The sequence below is a fragment of the Bombina bombina genome, chromosome 2 (assembly GCF_027579735.1).
Source record: "Bombina bombina isolate aBomBom1 chromosome 2, aBomBom1.pri, whole genome shotgun sequence".
Lineage (NCBI taxonomy): Eukaryota > Metazoa > Chordata > Amphibia > Anura > Bombinatoridae > Bombina > Bombina bombina.
In genome coordinates, this window is record NC_069500.1 from 787,501,291 (window position 1) to 787,523,582 (window position 22,292).

Genomic DNA, 22,292 nt, shown 5'->3' on the forward strand with positions numbered 1-22,292 from the left:
CATGTGATTCATTCCATAAATCTCTGTACTGTCTGGGTCATAGGAAGTGGTGAGTGCCCCAGCTATTGGGGTATAAGGGTACTGTTTTTTTTTAATAAAATAAGATGTTTTATTTCTCTAGTTCTCCGGTTATATTCTGTTACTTAAGAGGGCACTCCCTCTATTCCTAATGAGTAATCCCTGTTTATATGGTGAGGAGGCCTTAGTTCCGCCCTCTCAATTAGGTTCCATAGGCCTTGATAATTTGGTAATATCAAACATGTTTGATACCACAGAGCCGTCCACCACTGAGGAGTTGTCGTCCAGTGAGGTGCGTACCCTACATGCTTATCTCTCTGCACATGTAGTTTTCCCGTAGCATTGCTGATCCATTCATCTGGAGGGGGGCTTTTTTCACCAGACGTTACTGTGCAGTTCAGACGGTGGTGTCTGCGGCCTTTAATGCTTACCTCACCCTGCTAAGCGCAAGCGAAAGGTTACATATTATACTCCTTCCCAGAGTACATCAGATAATTTATTGGATTTAACTGAGAGTTATCCGAGGATGAAGTTCTTTCTGAAACTTCAGAGTATGAACATTTTGGGTTGGAGTCTGCTGCCTGTAAACCTTCCCTGCTCCGGTTAGATGGTGAACATTATTAAGAATGAATGGGACAGGATTGGATTCCTTTTCCCCCTCTTCTCCCTTTAACAAATTGTCCCCGGTCCTGGACTCTCAATGGAGTTGTGAGGTTCCGTCCCTAAATGGGATGGTGTTATCTTCACCCTTGCTAAACGTACTACTATCCCGCTTGAGGATAGTTCTTTGTTTGAAGATCCCATGGATAAAAGATGGAAACTCTGTTAAGAAAGATGTTTCAACATACAGGATATTTGTTTCAACCGGTGGCGACTGTTGCCGCGGTTACTGGAGAAACTACCTTCTGGTGTGACTTATAGGATTTGATCGGGGCGGAGGATCCCCTTGACGTTACTCAGAAATGATTTACGGCCTTGAGGGTTGTTAATTCTTTTATCTGTGCTGCTATTAGGCAGTTTATTCGCTTGAATGCTATGACTTCAGCTTTTTCTGTTCAGGCCCATCAGGCTCTGGCTGATGTCATGGTCTACGTATATAACTTCTAAGTCTAGATTTCTTACCTCCCTTTAAGGGAATGATTTGTCTGGTCCAGGCCTGGACTCAATTATCTTCACGGTCACAGGGGGCAAGGGTGCCCTCTTACCGCAAGAGTATATGAACTAATCTAAGGGACGATTTTCATTCTTTTCGTTTTGATAAAGCCCATGTCAGCAGTCCTCTGCTAAGCCAGAGCAAACCAAGAGCTCTTGGAAGCCGGCTCAGTCCTGGAATAAATCCAAGCAGAGCAAGAAGCCCGCCGATTCTACGTCGGCATCAATGGGCGGTCCCCGGTCCTCTTCTGGATCATGTAGGGGGCAGTATGTTGCTCTTTTCAGTTGCTTGGTTTAGGGACGTTCAGGATCCATGGGTCCTGGAGGTCATAGCTCAGGGTTACAAGATAGGTTTAAAGGTCTCAGCCACCCAAGGGCAGATTCCTCCTGTCTTTCTGACCAGAAAGGAGGGAAGCCTTTCTGGGGTGTGTACGGGATATGTCCTCTAGGAGTTATTGTCCCGGTGCCTATCGCAGTGAGAGGTTTAGGATACTATTCAAACCTTTTCGTGGTCCCTAAGAAGGAGGGAACATTCCGTCCGATTCTGGACCTAAAGTGCTTAAGCAGGTTTTTAAATGTCCCCTCATTTAAGATGGAGACAATAATGTCCATTCTTCCCCTCGTTTGAGAGGGGTAGTTCATGACCATGATAGATCTGAAGGATGCTCCCTTCTCATACCAATCCTCAAGGACCACTTCCAGTTCCTAAGGTTTGCATTCCTGGACCAGCACTTACAGTTTATTGCCCCTCCGTTTGGTATAGCTGAAGAATGTCTTGTGGCTCGGTGTATGGAGGTGATTGGTCTCATGGTGTCCAGCTTGGACATTATTTCCTTTTCCAGGTTTCACCTCAGACTGTTGCAACTGCGGATAATGAACTAGTGGAACGGCGATCATTCTGATCTGTCTCAACAGATTTCTCCAGACAACCAATCGGGAGAATCGCTCTCTTGGTGGTTTTGTCTGGATCACTTGTCCTGAGGGGTGTCCGTCTCAAACCATCCTGGGTGATTTGGACTACGGTTGCAAGTCTGTCAGGATGGGGAGCTGTTTGGGGTGCCAGGAAGGCACATGGCATCTGGTCTCAGGAGGTAAAACTCCCTCCTGATCTCATTTTGGATCTTTGGCCAAAATATAATGCTCTGAAGGCTTGGCCTCTGCTGGGTTTGTCCCAGTTAATCAGATTCCAATCAAACAATATATCCTTGGTGGCTTACATCAACCATCAGGGGGGAACAAGAAGCTCCCTAGTTTTGAGGGAAGTATCTTGGATTCTGGTGTGGGGGAGACCCACATTTGTTCGCTGTCAGCGATCCACATTCCATCTGTGGACAACTGGGAAGCGGATTCCTCAACAGACAATCCTTTCATCTGGAGAAGAATGGTCTCTCCATCCCTAGTGTTTGCAGAGATTTGTAAGAGGAAGATCTTATAACGTCTCAGTTCCAAGCTACCCAGATAGGTGTCGAAGTACAGGGATCCTCAGGTGGAGCTAACAGATGCATTAGCGATGCCTTGGAGGTTCAATCCAATTTATCCTTTCCGACCATTACCACTACTTCCTAGTGTAGTGGCTCGAGTCAAGAAGGCATCAGTGATACTGACTGCTCCGCCTTGGCCGCGAAGGATGTGGTTCGCGGATCTAGTAGGGATGTCATCATCTGCTCCGTGGAAGTTACCTTGTCGCAGGGATCTGCTGACCAAGGTCTCTTTGTTCATCAATGTCTAGATTCTCTGAGGCTGAATGCATGGAGATTGAACGCTTAGTCCGAGCCAAGAGAGGGTTTCTTTTCTGAGAGAGTTATTTGTTTCTCATTCAAGCTCATAAACTGGTTGCTCGTCGCATCTATCATATGTGGAGGACCTACTTATTCTTTTCTCCAGGATGAACTGAAGAAGGGACAGTTTTTGGCCCTGTCTGTGTTATTGCACAAGAGGTTTGCAGAGCTTCCAGATGTACAGCCATTTGTTAAGGCTCTGCTGGGATCAGACCTATGTTTAGATCTAAGGCTCCTCCTTGGAGTTTAAATCTTGTCCTTAAGGTTTTGCAACTTGCTCCATTGGAGCCCATGCATGAAGTAGACATTAAATTGTTGTCTTGGAAGGTTCCTTTTCTACTGGCTATTGCTTCTGCACACAGAGTATCTGTGATTGCTGCCTTGCAATGCGTCCCTCCTTATCTCGTTTTTATGCCGATAAGGCTGTTCTACGAACCAAGTTAGGTTTCTTCCTAAGGTCGTGTCAATTCGCAACATCAATCAAGAGATTGTGGTTCCTTTTTTATATCCTAATCCTTCTTCGTCGAAGGAACGTTTACAACGTATTTCTGGTTGTGGTTTGTGCCTTGAAGGTCTATCTTCAAGGAATTTCGACAAACCGCTTTCTCTGTTTGTTCTCTTTTGCGGGAAGTGTAGGGGTCAGAGGGCCTCTTCGACTTCCTTATCTTTTTGTCTGAGGAGTGTTAAGTGTCTTAAGGATCCTCTGAGGATTACGGCTCATTCTACAAGAGCAGTGGTTTCCTCTTGGGCCTTCAAAAATGAGGCCTCTATGGATCAGATTTGTAAGGCGGCTATCTGGTTCTCCTTACATACCTTTTAAAAATTTTTACAAGTTTGATGTTTTTGCTTCTGCTGAAGCAACCTTCGGGAGAAAGGTTTTGCAGGCTATTGTGCCCTCAGATTGGGTCCGCCTCTCTTTTTTCCCTCCCGTTAGCATTTCGTGTACTTTAGAGCTTGGGAGTATGTTTCCCACAAGTAAGGAATGCAGCTGTGGACTCTTCCCATATTAAGATGGAAAACATAAATTATGCTTAACTGATAATTTCATGTCCATCTGTATGGGAAGAGTCCACAGCTCCTGCCCGTGTTCTCCAATGGGTGGCCCTAAATTTGACATTTTTTCTTCTAGCACCTTTTTCACTCTGCTATTTCTCCTACTGTTCCTTGTTCCCTCGGCAGAATGATTGGGGTTATGAGGAAGTGGGGGAAATATTTAAGCCTTTGGCTGGGGTGTCTTTGCCTCCTCCTGGTGGCCAGATTCAGTATTTCCCACAAGTAAAGAATGCAGCTGTGGACTCTTCCCATACAGAAGGAAATTAAATTATCAGGTAAGCATAATTTATGTTTTGCACATGACTGTCATGTATATTATTTTCTATTATTAATATTATTATGATTATAATCATACCCAATTGTGTAGAGCTGGCTACATGAGTAAGGGTACTTGATGACTCAAGGTAAATAAAAATACAGATACATAATACAGACTAAACAAAACCAACTAATACACAAGTAGGAGGGCCCAGCTGCAAGGTTTATTCATTACGGGCCAGATTATGAGTGAATCGCAAATTAACGCTCAGCTCGAGCGATAATTGCGCTAGAAGTAAGCTTTTTGCGCTTGTCGGGTTGCGCTCATATTACGAGTTGAAAGTAAACTGTTTTCACTCTCGTGCTAGCTGAAGTTAGGATATCGCGTGCACGTTCACGTACTCCCCCATAGGTGTCCATGGAGGAAAAAAAGTGGGTGAAAACTAACATCCTATTCTTGCCCAAACCTGATCGCATATTCTCGTGCACTAACATTCCAATGTTCTTCCCATACAAGCATATGTTCTATTTATTCATAAATAAATTTTTCTACATATATCTGATGGTATTTTGGTACAATATTTATCTATACCTATGTATATAGATGATTATACATAGGTGTATGTGTATATATATATATATATATATATATATATATATATAAATACTTAGAATATATTCTGCTATCTTCAGAACATTGGAATGTGAAATATTTACAGTAAAAACACAGTATAACACTCAATTAAACATGAATAATGCATAAATATGTTTTTACATGTTTTCATTTACTTAACTGCAAAGGGCTCCAATGCACTTCTATATATGTCTAGATATGTATACATATATATTTCTGTGTATATATGCCTGTAAATACACATATATACACATATACAAACATATATATATTTAGACATGTATATGTATGTATCATGTTAAAGCCCTTTGATTGCCCTTTTTTTTCTAACACTTGAGATCTCATATTTGAGCCCTTATAACTGTTTTGTGCAATATTTTTTAGTAATTTTTATAAGCTGGTGTTATTATGAGTGTAACTGTACTGTAATGTATTTTTGGTGTATTTTGTGCAACTTTTATGTTTCGCAAAACAGTTAACAAGAGCTCTGAGGTTGTGGTAATCATTCTAGCGTAAATCGCAATTGCGCTCAAATAGTAAGCCCGACGAACGCTAACACACACACGATAAACCCATTCCTCGGGAACAAAAATTTGCGCTCCATTCGTGATCTGGCCGTACATGTTAGAACTATAGATATTTGCTAAATCGTTCAAAAACAAAGAATTAAATGTCATGCTCTGCGTATTACAAAATCTTTGCAATATATAGTCTTGGTTTCTACAAACGTATTAATTCTAGGAAATCTATTTTCTGTTGCAGACTCTACAAATTCCAGTGAAAACATGTACACAATGATGAATCCAATAGGGCCCGGCGGGAGCAGGCCTAACGTAAGTGATATATGCATGAGTAACTAATGTATTGTTAGGAATGTGAGCACCGCTGCTTCCAATTTGGTTAACGGTTCCCATTGCACATTATTGAGGGTTTATTAATTAATTAAAGTAAGGTTAACATTAGGAGCAGCAATTCCTCTGCCCTCGGACGTCTCTTCTTACTTCAGAAATGACGAATCCGGCTTCCTCCAATCACGGCATGGCCTCAGGCAATGTTTGCTCTGGTGGGAAGCCGTTATTGGAGGAAGCCGGATGCCTTATTTCTGACATAAGAAGAGACGACCTAGATGCGGGGGAATCGCTGCTTCGGTGTACCACGCTTGCTAGGAATAAAAGGTAAGTATTTTAAAAAACGGCTTCAATGTAAACTTTCATTAATGAAAGTGCCCCTGTTTTAATAGTATTTTTAAAAACAGGGCTTTCATTTGTGAAAGTTGACATTCACTTTAACCTTGCATATGTTTTCATGTATTAACATTTTATATTAATTGTATATGTGTAACATATAGGGAGACGTCCCTTAAGTTTTATATTGAGTGGTATATAGGAATAAATTGTCATAATTTTTATTTTGGATATCTTAAGCTGTTTTAGCGCCCTCTTTTTTTCTTGCTATATTTGGTTATACTTTGATACAGCAAGGGAAGGTGTTGTATCTATATAGAGGTGTTTGATATTTTCACAGCCTAGCGCATTACCTATCAGTATTTTCCTAAAGTAGATTTTTTTTTCTGACAAATTTCAAAGTTATGTCTATTTCCACTCCCACTGCATCATGTGACAGCCATCAGCCAATCACAAATGCATATACAGATATTTTGTGAATTCTTGCACATGCTCAGTAGGAGCTGGTGACTCAAAAAGTGTAAATATAAAAAAACTGTGCACATTGTGTTAATGAAAGTAAATTGGAACGTTGTTTAAAATTGCTGCTCTATCTGAATAATGAAAGTTTAATTTTGACCATTCCCCATTTGACCATTCCCCTATACAGCTTTTAATAGCCAGGTGATCACCTGGGAGCCTATTTAAGAAGGTGCGAGCGGACATGATCCGATATTGCGGATCATATCCGCTGCACATCGATAAATGCCGACAGCATATGCTGTCGACATTTATCATTGCACCAGCAGTTCTTGTGAACTGCTGGTGCAACGTCGCCCCCTGCAGATTTGCGGCCAATCGTCCGCTAGCAGGGGTGTCAATCAACCCGATCGTATTGGATCGGGTTGATTTCCGGCGATGTCTGTCCACCTCCTCAGAGCAGGCGGACAGGTTATGTAGCAGCGGTCTTTAGACCGTTGCTTCATAACTTGTGTTTCTGGCGAGCCTGAAGGCTCACCAGAAACATGGGGCATCAAGCTCCATACGGAACTTGATAAATAGGCCCCCTGGTGTAAAGATTTGTACATTTATTTGAGGTTATATACATATACATACGCCAAAAGAGCCTTTTGATATGAGGATAACTCCTTTTTACAACAATATTTAGAATTTAGAAAAAAAAAGGTAAAAAATGGAGGAAAAGGCAGCCGCAAGCCGCGTTCGGCTTTTTTCAGAGGCGGCTTTATTCTCGTGAAAGTGCAGCACACTGAGATCTGTGCAAATCCAGATCTTAGTTCGTTGTACTACAAGATTAAATATGGCTCCGAAAAGAGCTGAAATAGGCTTGCGGCTGCCTAATTCCGCATTTGTTAGCTCACAAAGTTTGCGTATGACAAGTCATGACATATACATAAAATAATATATAATATGTAGCTTTAATCTGCTGGGTATGCCAAAAAAAATATATGTGTGGGTTTCTCACTACAGTAGGACTTACATGTGAGCATCACCTAAAACAGCTCAGCACAGGGTCGGAAATGGCTCGGCAGTTGAAATGTTAAACACATGAAGATTGCAATATAACATTTCTAATTATGTAGCAAATAAATGTTGCAATATCATTGTTTATTTTGTCCTGTTTTTCTTTAAAGGGATATGAAACCGAAAATAAATATTTTGTGATTCAAACAAGCACACCATTTAAAAAAAAAAAAAAAGGTTCTAATTCTATTATGAAATTTGCTTTGTTCTCATGATATTCTGTGTTGAAGAGATACCTAGGTAGGCATCTCAAGCACTACATGGCAGTAAATAGTGCTGCAATCTAGTGCTCTTGTAAATGGATAACTGTGGGCTTTCCAATTCCTGTTAGAAGAATATGTGCACACTCCAGACATAACACACCAATATAGTTCTCTTAGTCATTGGTTGCACACTCTGATGACCCATTTACATACATATTCCTAATTGGCTTCAGCAAGGTGGCACCCACTGCATTATGGTCACTTAAATGTTATACTTAGTTTTGCGATATTTAAACTAGTAATATACTGGGCAATCAGAATCCTTTAGAAAATTCACCATTAAAGTGTATTTGAATATCTGTAAATAAATAATTTGCTAAGCTTGTAAAGGATCAGCCCCATAATTAGTAATGTAAAAGCCTGCAACTGCATATTATTCTCAGGCTAATCTTTGCTTTGAATATATCATTTTATCTAGCGTTTATTTATATAGATATTTTATTTGAAAATGGTATTAACTAGGAATTTAAAGGGACATCAAACCTAAAATTCTTCCTTTAAGATTCAGATAGACCTGACATTTTTTTTAAGTTTCCTATTTACTTCTGTTATCAAATTTGCTTTGTTCTTGCGGTATTCATTGGTGCAGGTAAATAACGTGCTCGTTTCGGGAGCACTATAGGGCAGCAGTATGGGAAAACACTGCCGCCATCTAGTGTTCTTCCAGAAGTATAACATTGTAAAAGCATTCTTGTAAAACTGCCTCTATATATAGTGCTCCAGTCATGTGCACACTCCTGAGCCTAGCAAGCTTCTTTTTTTTCTTTTCTTTTTTTTTTAAACAAAGGATACCAACAGAACAAAGTAAATTAAATAATATACATAAGTTGCAGTTTTTTTTCTTTTAAATGTTAAACTCTAGCTGAATCATGAAAGAAAATTGTTACATTTCATTCACTATTCACTTTAATAATTAGTATAGTTGTGATGTCGGTATTTGGTATAGAGACGCCTGCTTATTTAGTATTACATGGAAATATAATAATAATAATTATTATTATCATTATTTCCCCACCCACCCAGTTTTGCTTTTGCCTATAAAAATGACACAATTTATGTACATATTGTACGTCATGTGCTATGTAGATCAGGTGCATTCTGCACATTTCCCAGTGGAGCATAAAATATTTGTTATAAATGACCCATGTGCCAAAATATGTAGTCATCAGGGTGTTGACTTTTAAATCTACAGGCTTGATACTTTTTAGTTTAAAGGGATATGAAACCCAATTATTTTTTTCATGATTCAGATGGAGCATTCAATTTTAAACAACTTTCCAATTTGTTGAAAATCAGGGATGTAAGCTCGGGAGGCTGCTGCACGTGTCTGAAGCACTTTATAGGCAGCGGTTTTGCAAGAATGTAATGCATTTGCAATAGCACTAGATGGCACACTATTTACTTTAATGTAGCGCTCCAAACACTTATCTAGGTATCTCTTCAACAAAGAATAAACTAATAAAAAATGTTGTTCGCTGACGGAATCACAAAATAAAATGTTAGGGTTTCATATCCCTTTAAGTATAGAGACCCAGCTTTGTAACTGGCCAATCTTTTCTTACAGTTCCCAATGGGTCCTGGTCCTGATGGCCCTATGGGTGGAATGGGCGCTATGGAACCTCATCATATGAATGGATCACTAGGTAAGTGCAGGAAGAGATCATTTGTGTGGATAACTGAGCTTTACCGTGTGTTTTACAGTTTGTATCATTCTTTTTTGCAGCATTTAAAACTAAACTAGCAATGAGTGCAGTGAAAGAAAAAAGTCTTGTTCTGTCTTTCTGAAGTCCACAACTTTAAAAATGTCATCAATATAACAATTACCATATTGCTGTTTTTAAGAGAACTTTTTCATTTTTAAAACACTTTTAAATTCACTTATGTTGTCAAATGTAACTTGTTTGCTTGGTGTCCTTTCACAGTCCAAACAATAACACATTTTTCTTACTAGAAAAAAAATTGGATCAAATATCGGAAAATTCACCGATATGATCCTGGTATTTATTCTTAGATCAAATGAGAACTTCAGAAATATTTGAAGCAATATTAAAATGCTCTAACAGAGACATTTTTGCCCTTTATGTCCATTTAAGCCAAATAAAAGTCTATCGCCTAGATTTAGAATTTTGCGGCCAAAGGGGTGCGTTAGCTACGCATGCTTTTTTCTGGCCGCACCTTTTAAATACCGCTGGTATTTAGAGTTCACAGAATGGCTGCGTTAGGCTCCAAAAAAGGAGCGTAGAGCATATTTACCGCAACTTCAACTCTCGATACCAGCGGTGCTTACGGACACTGCCAGCTTCAAAAACGTGCTCGTGCACGATTCCCCCATAGGAAACAATGGGGCAGTTTGAGCTGAAAAAAACCTAACACCTGCAAAAAAGCAGCGTTCAGCTCTTAACGCAGCCCCATTGTTTGCTATGCGGAAACACTTCCTAAGTCTGCACCTAACACCCTAACATGTACCCCGAGTCTATACACCCCTAACCTTACACTTATTAATCTCTAATCTGCCAACCCCGCTATAGCTGACCCCTGCATTTTATTATTAACCCCTAATCTGCCGCTCCGTATACCGCCGCAACCTACATTATCCCTATGTACCCCTAATCTGCTGCCCCTAACACCGCCGACCCCTATATTATATTTATTAACCCCTAATCTGCCCCCCACAACGTCGCCGCCAGCTACCTACGATAATTAACCCCTAATCTGCCGACCGCATCTCACCGCTACTATAATAAAGTTATTAACCCCTAATCCGCCTCACTCCCGCCTCAATAACCCTATAAAAAATAGTATTAACCCCTAATCTGCCCTCCCTAACATCGCCGACACCTAACTTCAATTATTAACCCCTAATCTGCCGACCGAATCTCGCCGCTACTGTAATAAATGGATTAACCCCTAAAGCAAAGTCTAACCCTAACACCCCCCTAAGTTAAATATAATTTAAATCTAACTAAATAAATTAACTCTTATTAAATAAATTATTCCTATTTAAAGCTAAATACTTACCTGTAAAATAAACCCTAATATAGCTACAATATAAATAATAATTATTTCTCCAACATAGGTGTGTCCGGTCCACGGCGTCATCCTTACTTGTGGGATATTCTCTTCCCCAACAGGAAATGGCAAAGAGCCCAGCAAAGCTGGTCACATGATCCCTCCTAGGCTCCGCCTACCCCAGTCATTCTCTTTGCCGTTGTACAGGCAACATCTCCACGGAGATGGCTTAGAGTTTTTTAGTGTTTAACTGTAGTTTTTATTATTCAATCAAGAGTTTGTTATTTTAAAATAGTGCTGCTATGTACTATTTACTCTGAAACAGAAAAGAGATGAAGATTTCTGTTTGTAAGAGGAAAATGATTTTAGCAACCGTTACTAAAATCCATGGCTGTTCCACACAGGACTGTTGAGAGGAATTAACTTCAGTTGGGGGAACAGTGAGCAGTCTTTTGCTGCTTGAGGTATGACACATTCTAACAAGACGATGTAATGCTGGAAGCTGTCATTTTCCCTATGGGATCCGGTAAGCCATGTTTTTTCAGCAAGTAAATAAGGGCTTCACAAGGGCTTATTAAGACTGTAGACTTTTTCTGGGCTAAATCGATTCATATATTACACATATTTAGCCTTGAGGAATCATTTAATCTGGGTATTTTGATAAAATAATATCGGCAGGATCGATAGTGATTCTCCTCCTTATGAGGAGATTATGGACAGAATCCGTGCTCTCAAATTGGCTAATTCTTTCACCCTAGACGCCACTTTGCAATTGGCTAGGTTAGCGGCGAAAAATTCTGGGTTTGCTATTGTGGCGCGCAGAGCGCTTTGGTTGAAATCTTGGTCAGCGGATGCGTCTTCCAAGAACAAACTACTTAACATTCCTTTCAAGGGGAAAACGCTGTTTGGCCCTGACTTGAAAGAGATTATCTCTGATATCACTGGGGGTAAGGGCCACGCCCTTCCTCAGGATAGGTCTTTCAAGGCCAAAAATAAACCTAATTTTCGTCCCTTTCGTAGAAACGGACCAGCCCCACGTGCTACGTCCTCTAAACAAGAGGGTAATACTTCTCAAGCCAAGCCAGCCTGGAGACCAATGCAAGGCTGGAACAAGGGAAAGCAGGCCAAGAAACCTGCCACTGCTACCAAGACAGCATGAAATGTTGGCCCCCGATCCGGGACCGGATCTGGTGGGGGGCAGACTCTCTCTCTTCGCTCAGGCTTGGGCAAGAGATGTTCTGGATCCTTGGGCACTAGAAATAGTCTCCCAAGGTTATCTTCTGGAATTCAAGGGGCTTCCCCCAAGGGGGAGGTTCCACAGGTCTCAATTGTCTTCAGACCACATAAAAAGACAGGCATTCTTACATTGTGTAGAAGACCTGCTAAAAATGGGAGTGATTCATCCTGTTCCATTAGGAGAACAAGGGATGGGGTTCTACTCCAATCTGTTCATAGTTCCCAAAAAAGAGGGAACGTTCAGGCCAATCTTAGATCTCAAGATCTTAAACAAGTTTCTCAAGGTTCCATCGTTCAAGATGGAAACCATTCGAACAATTCTTCCTTCCATCCAGGAAGGTCAATTCATGACCACGGTGGATTTAAAGGATGCGTATCTACATATTCCTATCCACAAGGAACATCATCGGTTCCTAAGGTTCGCATTCCTGGACAAGCATTACCAGTTTGTGGCGCTTCCCTTCGGATTAGCCACTGCTCCAAGGATTTTCACAAAGGTACTAGGGTCCCTTCTAGCGGTGCTAAGACCAAGGGGCATTGCAGTAGTACCTTACTTGGACGACATTCTGATTCAAGCGTCGTCCCTTCCTCAAGCAAAGGCTCACACGGACATAGTCCTGGCCTTTCTCAGATCTCACGGATGGAAAGTGAACGTGGAAAAGAGTTCTCTATCTCCGTCGACAAGGGTTCCCTTCTTGGGAACAATTATAGACTCCTTAGAAATGAGGATTTTTCTGACAGAGGCCAGAAAAACAAAACTTCTAAACTCTTGTCGGACACTTCATTCCGTTCCTCTTCCTTCCATAGCGCAGTGCATGGAAGTAATAGGTTTGATGGTAGCGGCAATGGACATAGTTCCTTTTGCGCGCATTCATCTAAGACCATTACAACTGTGCATGCTCAGTCAGTGGAATGGGGACTATACAGACTTGTCTCCGAAGATACAAGTAAATCAGAGGACCAGAGACTCACTCCGTTGGTGGCTGTCCCTGGACAACCTGTCACAAGGGATGACCTTCCGCAGACCAGAGTGGGTCATTGTCACGACCGACGCCAGTCTGATGGGCTGGGGCGCGGTCTGGGGATCCCTGAAAGCTCAGGGTCTTTGGTCTCGGGAAGAATCTCTTCTACCGATAAATATTCTGGAACTGAGAGCGATATTCAATGCTCTCAAGGCTTGGCCTCAGCTAGCGAAGGCCAAGTTCATGCGGTTTCAATCAGACAACATGACGACTGTTGCGTACATCAACCATCAGGGGGGAACAAGGAGTTCCCTGGCGATGGAAGAAGTGACCAAAATCATTCAATGGGCGGAGACTCGCTCCTGCCACCTGTCTGCAATCCACATCCCAGGAGTGGAAAATTGGGAAGCGGATTTTCTGAGTCGTCAGACATTGCATCCGGGGGAGTGGGAACTCCATCCGGAAATCTTTGCCCAAATCACTCTACTGTGGGGCATTCCAGACATGGATCTGATGGCCTTGCGTCAGAACTTCAAGGTTCCTTGCTACGGGTCCAGATCCAGGGATCCCAAGGCGACTCTAGTAGATGCACTAGTAGCACCTTGGACCTTCAAACTAGCTTATGTATTCCCGCCGTTTCCTCTCATCCCCAGGCTGGTAGCCAGGATCCATCAGGAGAGGGCGTCGGTGATCTTGATAGCTCCTGCGTGGCCACGCAGGACTTGGTATGCAGATCTGGTGAATATGTCATCGGCTCCACCATGGAAGCTACCTTTGAGACGAGACCTTCTTGTTCAAGGTCCGTTCGAACATCCGAATCTGGTCTCACTCCAGCTGACTGCTTGGAGATTGAACGCTTGATTTTATCAAAACGAGGGTTCTCAGATTCTGTTATTGATACTCTTGTTCAGGCCAGAAAGCCTGTAACTAGAAAAATTTACCACAAAATATGGAAAAAATATATCTGTTGGTGTGAATCTAAAGGATTCCCCTGGGACAAGGTACAGATTCCTAAGATTCTATCTTTTCTCCAAGAAGGATTGGAGAAAGGGTTATCTGCAAGTTCCTTGAAGGGACAGATTTCTGCCTTGTCTGTGTTACTTCACAAAAAGCTGGCAGCTGTGCCAGATGTTCAAGCCTTTGTTCAGGCTCTGGTTAGAATCAAGCCTGTTTACAAACCTTTGACTCCTCCTTGGAGTCTCAACTTAGTTCTTTCAGTTCTTCAGGGGGTTCCGTTTGAACCCTTACATTCCGTTGATATTAAGTTATTATCTTGGAAAGTTTTGTTTTTGGTTGCAATTTCTTCTGCTAGAAGAGTTTCAGAGTTATCTGCTCTGCAGTGTTCTCCTCCTTATCTGGTGTTCCATGCAGATAAGGTGGTTTTACGTACTAAACCTGGTTTTCTTCCAAAAGTCGTTTCTAACAAAAACATTAACCAGGAGATAGTCGTACCTTCTTTGTGTCCGAAACCTGTTTCGAAGAAGGAACGTTTGTTGCACAATTTGGATGTTGTTCGCGCTCTAAAATTCTATTTAGATGCTACAAAGGATTTTAGACAAACATCTTCCTTGTTTGTTGTTTATTCTGGTAAAAGGAGAGGTCAAAAAGCAACTTCTACCTCTCTCTCTTTTTGGATTAAAAGCATCATCAGATTGGCTTACGAGACTGCCGGACGGCAGCCTCCTGAAAGAATCACAGCTCATTCCACTAGGGCTGTGGCTTCCACATGGGCCTTCAAGAACGAGGCTTCTGTTGATCAGATATGTAGGGCAGCGACTTGGTCTTCACTGCACACTTTTACCAAATTTTACAAGTTTGATACTTTTGCTTCTTCTGAGGCTGTTTTTGGGAGAAAGGTTTTGCAAGCCGTGGTGCCTTCCATTTAGGTGACCTGATTTGCTCCCTCCCTTCATCCGTGTCCTAAAGCTTTGGTATTGGTTCCCACAAGTAAGGATGACGCCGTGGACCGGACACACCTATGTTGGAGAAAACAGAATTTATGTTTACCTGATAAATTACTTTCTCCAACGGTGTGTCCGGTCCACGGCCCGCCCTGGTTTTTTAATCAGGTCTGATAATTTATTTTCTTTAACTACAGTCACCACGGTATCATATGGTTTCTCCTATGCAAATATTCCTCCTTAACGTCGGTCGAATGACTGGGGTAGGCGGAGCCTAGGAGGTATCATGTGACCAGCTTTGCTGGGCTCTTTGCCATTTCCTGTTGGGGAAGAGAATATCCCACAAGTAAGGATGACGCCGTGGACCGGACACACCGTTGGAGAAAGTAATTTATCAGGTAAACATAAATTCTGTTATTATAGCTATTTTATGATTTATATTTATTTTACAGGCAACTTTGTATTTATATTAACCAGGTACAATAGCTATTAAATAGTTAAGAACTATTTAATAGCTAAAATAGTTAAAATAATTACAAAATTACCTGTAAAATAAATCCTAACCTAAGTTACAATTAAACCTAACACTACACTATCAATAAATTAATTAAATACAATACCTACAATTATCTACAATTAAAACTTACACTACACTATCAATAAATTAATTAAATACAATATCTACAAATAAATACAATTAAATAAACTAACTAAAGTACAAAAAATAAAAAAGAACTAAGTTACAAAAAATAAAAAAATATTTACAAACATTAGAAAAATATTACAACAATTTTAAACTAATTACACCTACTCTAAGCCCCCTAATAAAATAACAAAGCCCCCCAAAATAAAAAAATGCCCTACCCTATTCTAAAATTAAAATAGAAAATCTCTTTTACCTTACCAGCCCTGAAAAGGGCCCTTTGCGGGGCATGCCCCAAAGAATTCAGCTCTTTTGCCTGTAAAAAAGAAAACATACAATACCCCCCCCCAACATTACAACCCACCACCCACATACCCCTAATCTAACCCAAACCCCCCTTAAATAAACCTAACACTAAGCCCCTGAAGATCTCCCTACCTTGTCTTCACCTCACCGGGTCCCGATCTGTCCAGAAGAGCCTCCGATGTCTTGATCCAAGCCCAAGCGGGGGGCTGAAGAGTGACGTCCATCCTCGGGCTGAAGTCTGGATCCAAGCGGCGGCTGAAGAAATCCATCATCGGGATGAAGTCTTCTATCAAGCAGCATCTTCAATCTTCTTTCTTCCGGAGCGGAGCGGAGCTATCTTCTTCCCAGCCGACGCGGATCCATCCTCTTCTAACGACGCCTACTCGCCGAATGACGGTTCCTTTAAATGACGTCATCCAAGATGGCGTCCCTCGAATTACGATTGGCTGATAGGATTCTATCAGCCAATCGGAATTAAGGTAGGAATATTCTGATTGGCTGATGGAATCAGCCAATCAGATTCAAGTTCAATCCGATTGGCTGATCCAATCAGCCAATCAGATTGAGCTCGCATTCTATTGGCTTATCGGAACAGCCAATAGAATGCGAGCTCAATCTGATTGGCTGATCCAATCAGCCAATCGGATTGAACTTGAATCTGATTGGCTGATTCCATCAGCCAATCAGAATTTTCCTACCTTAATTCCGATTGGCTGATAGAATCCTATCAGCCAATCGGAATTCGAGGGACGCCATCTTGGATGACGTTCCTTAAAGGAACCTTCATTCTTCAGTTGGACGTCGGAAGAAGAGGATGGATCCGCGTCGGAGGTCTTCAAGATGGAGCCGTTCGTCATCGGATGAAGATAGAAGATGCCGCTTGGATCAAGATGGTTGCCGGTCCGGATCTCCTCTTCTTCCCGGATAGGATGAAGACTTTGGAGCCTCTTCTTTTATTTTGGGGGTCTTTGTTATTTTATTAGGGGGCTTAGAGTAGGTGTAATTAGTTTAAAATTGTTGTAATATTTTTCTAATGTTTGTAAATATTTTTTTATTTTTTGTAACTTAGTTCTTTTTTATTTTTTGTACTTTAGTTAGTTTATTTAATTGTATTTATTTGTAGGTATTGTATTTCATTTATTTAATGATAGTGTAGTGTTAGGTTTAATTGTAGATAATTGTAGGTAGTTTAATTAATTTATTGATAGTGTAGTGTTAGGTTTAATTGTAACTTAGGTTAGGATTTATTTTACAGGTAATTTTGTTATTATTTTAACTATTTTAGCTATTAAATAGTTATTAACTATTTAATAGCTATTGTACCTGGTTAAAATAAATACAAAGTTGCCTGTAAAATAAATATAAATCCTAAAATAGCTACAATATAATTATTCGTTATATTGTAGCTATATTAGGGTTTATTTTACAGGTAAGTATTTAGTTTAAAATAGGAATAATTTATTTAATAATAGTTAATTTATTTTGTTAGATTTAAATTATATTTAACTTAGGGGGGTGTTAGTGTTAGGGTTAGACTTAGCTTTAGAGGTTAATACATTTATTATAGTAGCGGTGAGGTGCGGTCGGCAGATTAGGGGTTAATTATTGTAGGTAGCTGGCGGCGACGTTGTGGGGGGCAGGTTAGGGGTTAATAAATATAATATAGGGGTCGGCGGTGTTAGGGGCAGCAGATTAGGGGTACATAAGGATAACGTAGGTGGCGGTCGGCAGATTAGGGGTTAAAAAAATTTAATCGAGTGGCGGCGATGTGGGGGGGCCTCGGTTTAGGGGTGCATAGGTAGTTTATGGGTGTTAGTGTACTTTAGAGCACAGTAGTTAAGAGCTTTATGAACCGGCGTTAGCCCAAAAAGCTCTTAACTCCTGGGTTTTTTCTGCGGCTGGAGTTTTGTCGTTAGATTTCTAACGCTCACTTCAGCCAAGACTCTAAATACCGGCGTTAGAAAGATCCCATTGAAAACATAGGATACGCAAATCGCGTAGGAGGATCTGCGGTATGGAAAAGTCGCGGCTGGAAAGTGAGCGTTAGACCCTTTCCTGACTGACTCCAAATACCAGCGGGCGGTAAAAACCAGCGTTAGGAGCCTCTAACGCTGGTTTTCACGGCTACCGCCCAACTCTAAATCTAGGCCAGGATACGCAAATGGTGTAGGGGGATCTGCGGTATGGAAAAGTCGCGGCTGGAAAGTGAGCGTTAGACCCTTTCCTGACTGACTCCAAATACCAGCGGGCGGTAAAAACCAGCGTTAGGAGCCTCTAACGCTGGTTTTCACGGCTACCGCCCAACTCTAAATCTAGGCCTATTTTTTTTTCATTGTGAGAGCTAAAAGAGAGAATTTTATTTATTTTTATTTTTGTTTGTTTTAAACTGATGTTCCTGTACTTTTTTGCCTGCCAGCCAGTGAGCAGGTAGTTTTTAAGGACCGGTTGTATACAAACATGCACTTTCTTTTTTTCATGCACAGAATTTTCACCATTTTTAAATAGTGCTTTTTCATATGGAATATAGATTTTTTTTTAGACGTTTTACTGTCCTTTTAAAACCAAACCATATTGAGTGCCTGTGTCCTTCTATATTTTACACATATCACAAGTGAATTTAATCTTAAAGGCACTGTCTATTTGATTTGTTAACGTTTAAAAAGATAGATATTGCCTTTATTACACATTCCACAGCTTTGCATAAGCAACATTGTTATATTATTATATTTTATAACCTCTAAGACTTTTTTCTAAACCCCGACAGGCTGCCTCTTATCTCAGTGCTTTTTAAATTTTCCACAACAGCCAGACAGTGCTAATTCATGTGTACCCTATAGATAACATTGTGCTCACTCCTGTGAATGATAATGGTTATACAAGAACCAGCTAAAATGCAAGATTTTAAAAAGCACTGAGATAAGGGGCAGTCTACAGTGGCTTACATACAGGTAATCACAGAGGTAAAAAGTATATTAATATATCAGTGTTGGCTATGCAAAACTGGGGAATGTTTTAAAAAATAACATTTTCAAGTAGACTGTCTCTTTAAATAGGCACAATTAATTTAGTAGATGTTGCGTAAGGGGCTCTTGCACAGTAACATTGTCAGTGGTATAAGCAATTGAAGCAGTTTTTTCATTCAGAATTAAAATGCTCTCTTGTGCATTTCAGTTTTTAATTGTATGCCCCTTTAGCTACATGCCTTGTACAAGTAGACCACACTGTAAAATCTATGCTACCACTAAACAGACTGGTGAGATGGGACTCCGGGATCTACTTTTACTTTTTGTAAAGTTTGTCAGAGTTTGATACATTTACCAGAGAAGGTTCATGCAGGGATGTGGGGAACAAAACCTAGTATATATTATATATTTAATTAATGCATAACTCACCTTAATATAACTTATGTTGGGTTAGCCCACATGAAGAATAAGTGAACTCCTGTCAGGTTTTGCAAACAAAAACCCGGCACCACGTTAGACCTACAGCGCGTATGCATATTTCACATTCCAATGTTCTTCACATAGAAGAAAATGTTTTTTTTTTAAATATATATATTTCTATATACATTCCTGTATGTGAACAACATTGGAATATGAAATATTTACATTAAATACAACACATTATGAAATATAAAAAAAAAATTAAAATGCTTTTTGTAGTTTAAAGGCATTTTAGTGGAAAGGGCTCCAAAATGTATATACTGTATCTATGTATATATGTATTTATATGTGTATGTATATGTATGTATATATATATATAGTCCCAGAAAGGATAAGCACAGCCCCACAACTCTGGTAAATGCCAGGGTGCTCTTTACAAAAGTACAGAAAATCCAATGAGTATATAAAACTTGCCTTTTAACTTTTGTTAATAAACGTCAAGTTTTATATATTCAAGACCAGTGAGTGCCTTTTTTCCCACATTGGATTTTATATATATATATATATATATATATATATATATATATATATATATATATACATACATATACACACACATATTTAGGCACATATTATATCCATTATAGCCCTTAGCAGTCAAATACATAGCCATATGCCATATACCATTGAATCCTTATAAAACATTTGTATTAATGTTTATGGGGCATATCTATCAAGCTCCGTGTTTCTGGCGAGCCTTCAGGCTCGCCAGAAACACCAGTTATGAAGCAGTGGTCTAAAGATTGCTGCTCCATAACCTGTCTGCCTGCTCTGAAGAGGCGGACAGACATCGCTGCAAGTCAACCAGATCGAATACGATCGGGTTGATTGACACCCCCCTGCTAGCGGCCGATTGGCCGTGAATCTGCAGGGGGCGGCATTGCACCAGCAGTTCACAAGAACTGCGGGTGTAATGCTGAATGGGGAGAGCTTATTGCTCTCCGCATTCAACAAGGTCTGTTGGACATGATCCGCAATGTCGGATCATGTCCGACAGGCCTTTCATAAATAGGCCTTAATATGTCAAATTTTTATCAGATATATGAGTATAACAGTTTATTTTAATATATTTATGTTGTGTTTGGTGCACATTTTTTTTTTTTTTTTTTTTTAAACTCTTACTATTTACGCAAGGTCTTTGCTGGCGCATACCTGAGGCACACTAATTTAGTTAGCGCTCAAGTGAACGCATTTACTTTCAACTTATGGGATAATTTATTTGTGATACTATGCTCTGAATGTTGTCTACTTAATGCAATTATTCAACTGCTTTTAGGAGTTGCTCTCAGGAATGAGTCAGTGGGTGTTTATGCATAATAGCAGGACTGGACTGGGGCCAGAAATAGACCCAGGCATTTAAAGACTGAGCAGCCCACATCAGTTAGATCTCTGTCAGCTAGGCCGCCATAATACGCCAGATCTCTTGTCCTGCAGCACCTTTGTTGTACTACCTGCTGTACAAAATAGGCAGATTGTAGCAGCTTTCCTATTGTTACTCACATAGTGTAATGCTGTTACTGTGTTCTAACAGCTCCCATATAGACTAATGCTGTTGCTATTACTTCAGAGCTGTTGCAGGGCATGAGACACTCAGCTTTTGGGTGGCTCTAGTGTGATGGCTGACCAACAGCTACTGATAGCTACAGGGTTGTCATTAAGCTGGGACTTCATAATTATCAATATTTTTTGCAAGGTTTACCTAGCCTTGTTTTGAGCTGTCTATAACGTAACTGCAAATATTCAAAATCTACTAAACAACACTGCCATCTTGTGGTTGTAATAATAATTGCAGATCCCACCTATAAAAAGCAGATATTTCATTTTTTCTTCTGTGATTCATATAGAGCAGTGTTTTTCAACCAGTGTGCCATGGCACACTAGTGTGCCGTGAGAGATCCTCAGGTGTGCCACGGCAGACTGACAACAGTGTGACATATTTTTAAACTTTGCTTGTTTTTTACTCCCAGTGCAGGGGTAGTTTGTAGGAGGCATGGCATAACAGCACAATACATACAGTATGTGTGTGTATGTGTGTATGTGTATATATATATGCTGTATTAGGCTACAATGTGTGATTTTTTTTTAAATTTTGGGATGGTGGTGTGCCACAGGATTTTTTAATGTAAAAAAGTGTGCCACGGCAAAAAAAAGGTTAAAAATCACTGATATAGAGCATGCAATTTTAAGCAACTTTCTAATTTACTCCTATTATCAATTTTTCTTCGTTCTCTTGCTACCTTTATATAAAAATAAGGAATTTAATCTATTTTTTGGTTCAGCCTGGACAGCACTTGGTCGGTTTAATTAATCCACTAATCAGCAAGAACAACCCAGGTTTTTCATAAAAAATTGGCCGGCATCTAAACTTACATTCTTGCTTTTCAAATAAAGATACCAAGAGAATGAAGAAAATTTGATTATAGGAGTAAATTAGAAATTTGCTTAAAATTGCATGCTCTATCTGAATCACGAAAAAAAAAAAATTGGGGCTCAGTGTCCCTTTAATATTAATGCCACTGTATTATAATCGGTAAAAATACTTTCAAAGTGAATGTAAATTTTGATGATAAAGTGCCCGGTTTTTAAAAATCCGATTAAAAACAGGGGCACTTTAATTCATAAAAATTTACATTTCACTCGTGTTGTGAAAATACTTAACTTTTTAATCTTGACAGCCGCTCCAGCTTCCCCCGGTCATCTCAAGCCTCTTCCTACGAAATTACGGATCGGTCATCCTCCAATCACGGCTTCCCCCAGGGGGAATCAGTGTCTGATTCAACGCCGTGATTGGAGGAAGCCGGATTCCTCATTTTAGACCCAGGCAGAGGCTTTGCGACGGGCGGAGGAAGCGATGCAGCTGCTGTCAAGTTTAAAAGGTAAGTATTTTTTCACAACAGGAATGAAATGTAAATTTTGATTAATTAAAGTGCC

The 22,292-nt window shown here is 40.2% G+C and overlaps 1 protein-coding gene across 1 annotated transcript in view; it reads left to right on the forward strand.

The window, feature by feature from the left end:
• The window catches only part of SSBP4 (single stranded DNA binding protein 4), a 598,177-nt gene that overhangs the window by 568,959 nt on the left and 6,926 nt on the right, over nucleotides 1-22,292 (forward strand). Inside the window, exons 15-16 of the mRNA XM_053702958.1 lie at nucleotides 5,656-5,726; nucleotides 9,426-9,504. Of these exons, the coding sequence (XP_053558933.1) occupies nucleotides 5,656-5,726; nucleotides 9,426-9,504 (150 nt within the window). The remainder of the gene's footprint in view (nucleotides 1-5,655; nucleotides 5,727-9,425; nucleotides 9,505-22,292) is intronic.